Raw genomic sequence first — 11,526 nt, forward strand, 5'->3', positions numbered from 1 at the left:
TGCTGAATTATTATCAAACTTAGAACATCTTTTGGTGTTTTGGAAGTTACGGCTCCCTCGTAGAAGCCCATATCCGTTTTCCTTTGTTCTTTTACTATTTGATTGCATCACATGCCACAAACAATTGAATCCAATAAGCAAAACTCAATCACATAATTGTAATTAAACTTAAAATAAAAAAAATAAAAAAAAATAAAAAGTAGTGAAGCCCGGAAGTGCTGCTAAACATGTTATTTTCTTAATATTTCTTTTGAACAATAAGAAGGAAAAATGAATCCATTTTCAGCAGTTCTAACCTACCAAACGAAAAGATAAAAGCTGTTGATACAACTTTGCAACAGATAGAAGATTAGGAATTTAACATGAGAGAGAAGAAAAAAACTACTACAATGGCAATAAATACAATACTCAATCAGGAGTTTGCAGAATTTCTGAAAGATTTAGAAGCGTCCTTTCCGAATTCGTGCCCAGGCTATGGCCGCAACTGCAGCACCTCCCAAGTGTGCTGATCCTGAGATTTGGCTATCTCCCTGCAATAATAAAATAACAGCAATTAGATATGGTTACATTCACAATGATCTGGTCTGATGTCCTGCAGTAGGGGCTGTAAGAAATTTAAACTTCCAATATAATTTCGTCACCGAGACGACTATACAGCACACGACAACTCTAACATACTCTCATTTCATTATAACTTCAATATGTTAAACAAAACCTTCTATTATTCCTTTCCTAAGACAGTAGTTTACTCTAACATGTTAACAGTTTTTATATACTCTATAGAAAAGGTCAACTGTGCTGTCAGATAAGAAAACCCATTAAGTGATGATTCTATGAGAACTCATCTTTGACCACCCTTATATTTATTGAATGCCATATCCTAAGATTTGCTTAGCAACCCAAAAAAAGAGAAAAAAAAAGATGGCATATCCACAGGTCACCGTAGTATTTGAAAGTTAACTGAACTTGTATGTCATCCAGCAAGCATGTATTGATTATTACAGTTCTACCACCATATAATCATGACAGTACTCTTAACCTGCTTGAATCCATAGAAACTACTAAAGAATGAGTCGTGTCCAGGAAAATGGTTGGTGAAAAGAAAGTAACAGCCTACAAGAAGAAATCCAACATACCTCTATCATCCTCAAGATATCTTTTCCAATTAGAAAGATCCCCTGAATGATAATTAACCAAAAGGCTTTTTTGTAAGGATGTTCAGAATTAGCCTCACACAATCATATTGACATAACCTAAAAGTGAGCTTACCAGTAAGATGGCAGGGACTGGTATGATAGAGAAATAATAGACGAAATAGATGGTAGATTTTGGAAAGAGAAATATATCAAGCAACATAATAGCATTCACAGCTCCACTTGCCCCCTAAACAACACAAGCAGACTCAATAGTCAGATGAATTTCATGTTTCAACAAATGCTCCATACGAAATTTAGGAACTATCTACATTCCTTCACCATTTTCTAGAAAATCAGAGCATTGGGACGTTTTCTCACAAGGCAATACATGTAAATAATGATATGGTGAAGAGTAGGTACATGTCCATATAAAGCGATCATTTTCTCCAATACTATTATCATGATTCCCATGCATCGACTTATATTTTCAATGCGAAAATGGTCCAACTTATGAAAAACTCCATTTCTAAAGACAAGGAGAACTCCTATAATTAGAGTAATAAAGAAGTGATTTTTCACATGAATATATATAAATGAGGGATTAGATTATTTATTACTTATTAAAATCTATTCAGAGAAAATACCCTCATATACTACAAAATAATAAGAGAAAATTTATAAACCAAGTGAAAGTAAAATCAATCCATTTGTTTCACTCACTAGAGTCGATGGAACAAACTAAACTTTTGGCATGGAACTCACATGGAGCGAAGGGAACTCGAATGTTACCAAAAATATGCAAAAGTTTCATTCCAACTGCCTTTAACTAGGTAGAACAATTGGTATAAGACACCAGCAGATAGCATTTCCCGCAAGATGGAATTTTATTCAGATATAATTAACGAATCATTGCAAGGCATCAGCATCTGTCCAGAGACCAGTTTTGATTAGAAAATGTAAGGATCTCAGTATGAAAAAAGGTTGCAAAAAGCATACCAATCCTGGTGTATTTGACGGGTCTTTGTTCCAAAGTTGTTGGCCCTGCAGCAAACAGACTGCGAGATATAGTCACATTGGTAACATGAACAATCTTGTCAAGCAGTTGCCATGCATATGTTATCACAAGCAAAATTGTCGATGGTTGAATATTTAATTTCCAATAAAATGAATGACACGCATTTCTTTAAATGGGAATTGCCAATGGCCATTGGCAGCACAACCATGTAATATAATCAACCTCTCTAGAACAATTTTTTTTTTTCTTCCTTTTCACTTTTCTGATAAGCAACGGAAGTTATTTAAGGACCAGAATAGAAGGCACAACAAATGAGAAATACCAGAAATAAATCGATTGGACAAGGCATTTACAAATTTTACTTCCAAGTTAAAATATATTTGAATAAGTGCAAAACATTAATCAAATAAAATTTAGACATACTAGTGCTCAGGGAGAAGTATGTTGGTTCATTCTTTTTATAGCACCTCATCACGTCTTAAATCAATATCTCCCACTGAAATTCTGGACATTCTATATTATCAGTGTACCTTTGATGATGAGGCCATAAAGGCTTTGTGCACCAAGTAAAAAATTGAACCACCAAGAGCCCCAGCTAGGTACAACAAAAGCAAAAATTCAGGTCCAAAAGCTCTTCCAATCTGCCAAATGTGAAATATTAGCAGAACAGAAATTGATGAAATATACTAATGGAAAGCAAATAAATTGATGCAGTTAAGACGTTTAAAGTTTACAAAATTTTTAGAAAAAGAGACAGGAAGAAAAAAAGAAGAAGAAGAAGAAGAAATGAAAAATGTAATTTGATTTTTATAATTAAACTAGTTTAGTATCCCTCAACTAAGCCTATCTTGGTAAAAAAGAGAGCACTCTTGAATGTGAAAAAAAAAAAAACTATGAACTATCAACATAGGATATGGTAGTGATAGTCTGATTAGGTTTCTCCATTGCCTATAGGGAAACTTAGACATTCCAAAGATATTATTATTGGTTTTTATTGAAATCTTAAAATCCCTGATCACAACAAGCACATTTCAATGCTACTAGAAACACAATGGATTCAATTTCCATTGTATTTAGTATTTAAATTTATATGTACACTTATATATAAAGCTTCAAGGCATTGTATACCGCCTATGTGTTAGGAGTTATCTCTCTTCTTTGATAAAATTTCCTTTGTTCGTCAGAAAACAAATGCTAAGCTATATATGGTCAGAATTAAGCAACGATTATATGATGAATGAAACCTGGGATGATTGTCAAAACCATCCAACTCTTTGGCAAAGGTAAGATTCCCTTTTTGTTTTTCCAAGCAATTTGGTGGCTTCACTTTTTTAGAATTAAATGGCTGATCATCCGTAGCTTCTGAATCTTAACTTCATATGGAAAATTTAAATATAGTTCATTATTTTCATCTAAAGGCATATTAGTTTCTATTAAATTAAAAAAAAAAAAAAAAAATTAAAGGGAAAACTACATTTACCACCCCCCTAACTGGCTAACTACCATCATTTTTGCAATGTCCCCCAATGTTTCAATTTTTGTAATGTCTCCCCAATCTACCATTGGGTTGCAATGCCTCCTTTTGTGGCTCAAAATGACAAAAATACTCTTAATGAGATAAAAAAAATTCATAAAAAAAGGTACGTCATTTTTATTTTATTTATTTATTTATTATTTTTTATCTTATGAAGGGTATTTTTGTCATTTTGGGTTATAGAAGAAGGACATTGCAATCCCAATGGCACAACGCATATACAAAAGAACACAAAAAAGAAAGAAAGAAAAAGTAAAACAAAGACAAGTCTAATCATACAAGAGATACAAAGGCAATTATATTACATTCTTTCCGAAGAAGTAAAGCCCGATCATGTTAGAAACAGTATGCCCAACATCGATGTGACTGAATGCGGAAGTAATCAATGTGTGAAATCGTCCAGTACTTCTAAAATTGTCTAGTGAGATCTGTTCAGAAAACATCAATAAGTCATGAGTTTAGGAAGATATCAAATTAAATAGAACAATCCTTAGATCGAAGGATGGTCATTTCCAATGGATCTAGAATTTTACTAGGAATTCCCTCTGTATGCTTATGGCACAGACCAATCCAGAGACAGAGCACCACCCCACCAAGTAAGAGTATAGGAAACAAAATCTAAACCTGGCATAATTTAGTACACATGGTTTAAAATCGGACTCACCATGAAGTTATTCCTCATAAATTTTGGATCTGCAACCCGCCATAACATAAAATTAAACAGCAACGTTAGCCATAATCAAGCCGTAAACCACACCATCAGTTGTTAGTCCTCGGAAAGATGATCTCCTGCAGACAGGAGAAGATAACTTGTTGACATAGAAGAAGTTATATAAGAGCAGAAGTATGCCTTTCCAGCAAAAGATTATAATAATGAAACCCATCCATTTTTTATGCAGTTAATGTGCAGCAAGACATAAATTGTCCGAGTATTACAAGGCAACTAATTTGTTCCTCGCAATGGTTTACATTTCCTATCTCAATTTAGGGACTTCGAATGGGTAGAAATAGATAAGTTAACCATTATTAATTTTCTCCCTTATTAACAAAGAATAGCCACAAAACTGAGAGATCCTATGATACCAGAGACTAAAAAAGGAAATTGCTGAAAACAAAAAGGTTCAACAAAGGTAGTCTAAATTTCTGATTCACAAATGAGTATGAGGATCTTCACTTCCCGGCAAGGCAAACATTATACTAACTGCAGAGAGAACAAAAGAACATTCAAGAAAAGAAATTACAATTCCTCTTCCACTTTCTTTCAATGTCTCAGCAAACAAACAGGCCCATTAGCACGTACAAAACAAACGCATTACCAGCCACGCCTATGAGAATCAAAACTTGGGTTGAACCGAAAGCTCTGCCGGTGAAGTTGAGCTCTAAGAAACCGAACTCTGTTATCTAAAAGGCTCTTCCTTGAAAACCTCAAGAGGGTATTTGCTGAATCCAGCAAGAACTACTTTGCAATGACCGGGTTTGACAGAAACCCGCAAATAATTTTCCATGAAAAACTGTGCCATGAATGAGACTGGTGGTGAAATGTGTGAGAGCAAAAAGAGTTGAGAAGTTGATTTTGAATTTGGGTATTGGGTTTGGTTATAGAAGAGAGTGGTTTATAAGGGTGAGAATGGAGGAGAGTAAAGGAAGTGGAGGTGTTTGACTTTGAGAGTTTCATGGGGATGTTTGAGGCAACTTTGACAGAAAAGAGCCTTAGCATTTTTTGGTTTGAATTGCTTTTGCTTATAGGATTTATTTTTGAAGAATTCTTTTCTTATACGACGTGGGGACTTGAATCAAAGAAAGGACCTCATGCAGAACTTGGGGACGAAGCGGTGAGTTTAGTGTGAACAGCAAAAGTGACTCGTTTTGGTCCCCAAAAGGGTAGGTCTTTCATTGCTTTTCTGCTTACGATTAAAAGTAGAGGAACCATATAATTAGTATACATAAACCCAAACTTATCGATTTCTTTAAAGCTCATTAGTATATTTATGTATTTTTTACGTCATTATATGGAGAGAAATCATTTTATATTGTAGATTTTATTTTTCTGTATTTAACATGTACATGGTACTACGTTATTTAAAAATTTTAAATATTATAACAACATATTCATTATGTGGCGGTGGCACATGCAAATCATTAAATTTGAAATCTAATATAAACCATGAAATGATTAATTTTCATTTCATTTGAAATAGAGAAAATCTTATTTCGGTTATATGATAAGGTGGGATTTTTTTTTTTTTTTTTTTTTCCCTTCTCATTTATATGTAGGGTTGTTAAACGAATTGACTCGGTCTTGGTTTATTTTAATAAATGAGACAACTGTGCACACAAAAATATACTCAATCATTAAACATGATATATTCACATAAATTCAGCTCAACTTTATAAATGATTATGAACACTAATCATATAAGCTCAGCTCACTCACTCGTTAGCTCATTTGTATACATACATTCAAGTAACCCATATAGCATATTTATTACTTCCTACCTAATATACCTATTTATATTAATATACATACATACGTAATATATATAGGAGTAAAAATGCCGATGAAGATGTGGTTGCCACTTTTAGGTATTCGCATCCGTGCGATTATTGCGGTTATTATCTACTATCTGCATACTAGGTAATTGGCATTTTGAATTATTATTTAATCTATATGCAAAATTAAATAATGCAGTTATTATTATATGCAAGTTTAAATAAATTAAGATTTAACTTGTTACACAATTCACTATTATCAACCATAAATGGTCATTGTCTCATAGAGTAATTGGAATTTGGATTACCCAAAGAAAAAACAAAAAAGTAAATTGCAAGGATTTAAGTGTTGGTTAGAATTTAACGGAACTCACAAAAATACTCATACCTAAATCTTTGAAAAATTATATCTAGACTTGGCAATTCGAGTAAATGAGTCGAGTTTGGGTCAACCCGACTGACCCGCCAACACGTTTAGCACTAACTCGAACCTGAGCAACCCAATTATTATTCGGATTATCCTACGCGACCCGATGAACCTGTTTAATTTAACAACTACACCGTCATGGGCGACAGCAACTACACCATCCACAAAATTTTCTACCAAAACTCGACACTTCGCGTCTCAATCGCTACCTTTTATAATTCAAACACCGGTTGTTTTCCTTTAATAAAAAAAATACCCTCTTCTCTTGTCCGATTTGAGCTAGTGCCAAAACAAAGCAAACTAAACCTGCTTTATAATTGCAGCAATTCTTCGCTACTTCACAGTGATTTACAATCTTATGCCGGTTGTGATGGGGAAAACGTTGTGGCCCTGTCTGAAGACGACCCGAAACTGGGGGACGTATCAAAGGGCTGCACGACTCGGGTGGTAGCACCCGCTGAAGCTTATGGGGGTGAGAGTGATGAGATTAGAGGGGTCCTGAGAAATGGGTTTGGGCTGAAATGGAAGGCCGCCAACTGCAGCATTTGCGAGAAAAGTGGTGGGTTTTGTGGGTTCGTGTTGGACAACGACAACATTAATGGTGAACTGTGAAGTGAAGCCGCGTGAAGCTGTGACCCGTGAGTGTGAACCCGGAAGTGAAGGGCCTGAAGAACAGTGAATTGTGAACAGTGTGAAGGGCTAGGGGTTTTGTTTCGAAGTGCTATTTTTTTTTTTTTAAAAAAAAATACTCGAGTTATAATAGTGTTAGCGGCTCAACCCATGGGTTGACCTACCAGACACGATTCTAATCGAGTCATAATCGGGTTGCCTAACCCGATTATGACCCGAAATCGAATAGTCCAAACCTTGCATTTTCGTGTTGTTTGCATATGCAGATACAGTTATTCCCTTTATATATATATATATATATATAATTAAATTCACTAAATTAAGGTCGTTTTGAATTTCGTAAGTTCATTTTCTTTAGGTTATGTTAGATTTTTTTTCACTGTCATATCAAAGTCATGATAGTGAAAACATTAAAAGTAGAATTACGCAATGAAAACATTAAAAGTACAGAAAAAGAAAAGAAAGAACGAGACAAGGAACGCATTAGATAATAAGTGGAGTTGTAGTCTATATTATTTGTTCATTTATTTTTCTTTAGAACATAAAACAAAATAGCAAACAAAAACACACACTTACATTGACCACTTATATATATTCTCACCTAGGAAACTGTCGTTAAGTGTTAAAACAATCCAATCTTGTAGGTTATTTTTCATTCAAATTTTTATCTCTTAGGTGCAGTGGGGAACCATGATTTGCATGATGAGATTGCAAGAACACACAAACAACAACTTGAGCATCAAGCCATGGAGTTGTTCCTTCCATATCGTTGCTTTTGCACAAGAAAGGATGTGGGTATTCTGCCTCTTTGCTTCCATTGAATAACAAAATTACTACTTCTAGCTAACCAACAAAAAAAATTTCACCAGAAAATAGAATTGCAAAGAAAATAATTGGTGAAAAACAGATACCTCCATGGTGAAAAACAGAACCACTACTTCAGTGAAGAACAACAGAAAATCGTCATCCATCAATGAATTTATGCCCTAACATTGCTAAACAACATGCCCTAGCATTGCTAAACAGCAGAGAATCGTCTCAACAGTGACGAAATGTACCAAAACAGAGCATCCATATTCGTTTCAGACATTTTGTCGAACACCCGGCGAGCATCTTGAAGAACAAAAAAAGACAACAAAAATAACAAAAATTTTTTATCAAAACAAAAACAAGCAGTGACCGGCTGTAGAGAGAGAAAAAACACAACAAAAACAAGCATCTTCCAACCAGAGAGAGAGATAGAGAGAGAGAGAGACCGTAGAGAGAGAATGACGGTGGTTGGCGCTCCTGGTCAGCGGTGAGAGGTGAACTGTCGTGAGCGGTTTTTGATTTTGATTTTGATTTTTTTTTAGAACAAAAAAAATAAAGTAAACTTGCCACGTGGGACAAGAGTTCTTGTCCCACGTATAGAAGAACAACTCCCAAACGGCAAACTACTGGTTGGGTCCAGTCGCCATGAGGGTTGTAACCCGAAGCACGCTCCATCGGCTCACATCGACTCCCAAACGATCACCAATTATCCCAATACACAAAACCCAATTATTTTTCACAACCTTCAATTCCTCAACCCCAATCCCTTCAGAATTCTCCCAGCAATCCCATTACAGGAAACAGATTTCCCTCGCCAATCTCCTCCAGAGGTACGGCTTCCCGTCATCTCAACTCCACAATTTCCTCGCAAAAAACAAATTTTTGCTGAATTCCAATTCGCGGCAGATTGAAAAGTCTCTGGGTATTCTCTTAAAACTCAAAATTCCACAGAAATCTTTGGTTTCGTTGATATGTGACTGTCCTGGGGTCTTGGAATTTGAATTTCTCAGAAAATGGGAAATGGGATTCCTAGAATTGGAGTTCTTGAGCGGTTCCCCCGTAATAATTAGGAATGTGCTCGAACTTGCTAGGAGGTTTCAGTTAGACCCATATAGTTTTTCTAGGAATGTGGAGGTTTTGAGGGGTTTAGGGTTTAGTGATGGGACTGTCAGTAAGGTTTTGGAGGGTTTTCCTAGAGTAATTATGATGGATAAGAAGGAAATTCATAGGAGAATTGTATTTTTTATGGAAATTGGGATTGAAAGGAATGAAATTGATTGGATTTTTTGTTCGTTTCCTATTGTTTTAGGATTTGGGGTGGAAGAAAGGTTAAAGCCATTACTTTTTGAGTTTGGGGATTTGGGGTTTAGTGAGGATTTGGTAAGGAAAGAGATTGTTAGGGAACCGAGAATTCTTGGGATGGAATTGGGGGAACTTTCGCGGTGTTTGGAATTGCTGAGGACTTTGAAATGCCGGCAACCGATCAAGGAGAAGATTTTGATCGGAGGAGCATTTAGAGCTGGGTTTGAAGTGAAACTGAGAGTTGACTGCTTATGCAAACATGGGTTGATTCGTAGAGAAGCCTTTAAGGTGCTGTGGAAAGAGCCAAGGTTGATTGTATATGAGATAGAGAACATTGAGAAGAAGATTGAGTTTTTGGTGCATAGGATGAAAGTGAATGTTGGCAGTTTGGTTGATGTTCCTGAGTATTTGGGTGTAAACTTTGAAAAACAGATTGTTCCTAGGTACAATGTGATTGAGTATTTGAGAGCAAAAGGTGGGCTTGGTTTTGAGGTGGGGTTGAGGGATTTGATAAAGCCAAGTAGGCTTAGGTTTTACAATCTTTATGTCAAGCCATATCCGGAGTGTGAAAGAATGTTTGGTAGATTTTCGGGCGATGTTGAAGTGAAAAGCCGGCATCCAACTGGTCTGTGGAAGCTCTTTAAACCACAAAGGCATTCAGAATCCAAAGAAGATCTGGAAAACATGAAATGCTTCGTGGAATCGCTGTCCTGATTATGAATCACTCGTTGCTATCTGAATTGAAAAGAGTGTACCGAGTGGGTTGTTTTTGTTGCAGTCTCAATGGTGGCATGATTATTGCTCTTCTGGTGCATGATAAAGAAAGCTAAATGAAGGGCTGCTGTTTCATTGGTCGAATGAGGGACTAGAGGAAGCAAACTTTGAAGTAAACTATACGTGGAGCTAAATTGCCTGCTGCTTTCCCCAATGTTGCTGATTGTTCAGGCTCCTAGTTGTCATAGAAACTAGAATGTGATGAATCTACCTCCTGTTCTGCTGTTCTGATCTCTTACCTCTACTTTCTTTATGCCAAGGAGGCTGTCAATCAGCGTAAAATTTGGTGCAAAGTTTTACGGGACGCATTTCTGACTTGTACTAATCATCATTCATGTATGTTATATTTGATTTAGGCCCGGTATGTTTTAGGTTTAAAATATTTTTTGGAAAATATTTTTTCATATTTTTCGATGTTTGGTGCAATCGAAAATAATAGTCAAATCGAAAATATTCTCAGTTTGATCAAAAACATTTCTTTTAGCTTCTGAAAATGATTTCCATTTTCAAATTTCGTAAATTATTTTTCAAGTTTGAGTTTATTTTTTTTCAAATTGTTGGACCACCACTAAGCCAGCACCAAGCCACCATTAGACTACCACCGAGCCATTCCCGGACCACCATCGAGCCCCTCATAGATCACCATCGAGTCACCCCCCGGGCCAATGCCCATTACTGAGTCACCGTCGAACCACCACTGGGCCACCCTTTGGCAACACCAGACCACCATTGAGCCACTGTCGAACGATTGTTGAACCACCATTGGGTTACTCTCGAACCATCGACGGGCTTTGCCATATCATTGTTGAAACTCAAATTATTAAGTTGATTTTTTATTTTAATTTTTTATATTAATATTTATATACTGTGAATAAAAATTAATTTTTATAAGTTAATATTATTAAATAAAAATATAAAAATATTTGTGATTTTTCAAAACTGAAAAATGTTTCCAAACATAAAGAAAAGATGTGGTGTATCTTTATTAAATCCAGAGGTGGTGGAGGAGGCAGAGGTAGAGGCGTCTACTTGTCTTTGTGAAATCCCATGCAAAAATTTGCTTAAACTTGTAGTCTAAGCCAAGTCGAAAGATGGAACATATGGCGTTGGCATTGGCTCTTGTCATGGGCATGGATCATCGACACCTCTAAAAGGCTTTTAAAAGATCTATCTATTTGTAAAGAACTTAATTTCTTTTACTGTAATTCTGGATGGAATGGATGGATGGATGGATGGATGGATATGTAAATGAATGGATAGAAGTGTATATATGAATGATGATTGAATAGAATGCAGTAGCTATATTGAATGGAATCAATTGCTCAGACCTATTTCTTCCAAAGTCACAAAGAAACAAAAGAGGATAAAGCTCTCAACGGTCTTTACAAAGCTCTACAAAAAGCTACTT

At 35.7% G+C, this 11,526-nt stretch overlaps 1 protein-coding gene and 1 pseudogene across 1 annotated transcript; one reads left to right on the plus strand and one right to left on the minus strand.

Annotated features, from left to right (window-relative positions):
- Window positions 1-213: 213 nt before the first annotated feature.
- LOC133874996 (RHOMBOID-like protein 12, mitochondrial) lies at window positions 214-5,409 on the minus strand (annotated as a pseudogene).
- Window positions 5,410-8,671: 3,262 nt separating this feature from the next.
- LOC133874994 (transcription termination factor MTERF15, mitochondrial) lies at window positions 8,672-10,477 on the plus strand. Its single transcript, XM_062312959.1, has one exon. It carries the CDS (start codon window positions 8,688-8,690, stop codon window positions 10,056-10,058), a length of 1,371 nt encoding a protein of 456 aa, XP_062168943.1. The 5' UTR covers window positions 8,672-8,687; the 3' UTR covers window positions 10,059-10,477.
- Window positions 10,478-11,526: the final 1,049 nt, after the last annotated feature.

The sequence above is a fragment of the Alnus glutinosa genome, chromosome 8 (assembly GCF_958979055.1).
Source record: "Alnus glutinosa chromosome 8, dhAlnGlut1.1, whole genome shotgun sequence".
NCBI classification, from domain to species: Eukaryota; Viridiplantae; Streptophyta; class Magnoliopsida; order Fagales; family Betulaceae; genus Alnus; species Alnus glutinosa.

Excerpts from the sequence above, each read along its gene's own strand:
- LOC133874994 (XM_062312959.1), top strand. The coding sequence starts at position 8,688 with ATGAGGGTTGTAACCCGAAGCACGCTCCATCGGCTCACATCGACTCCC.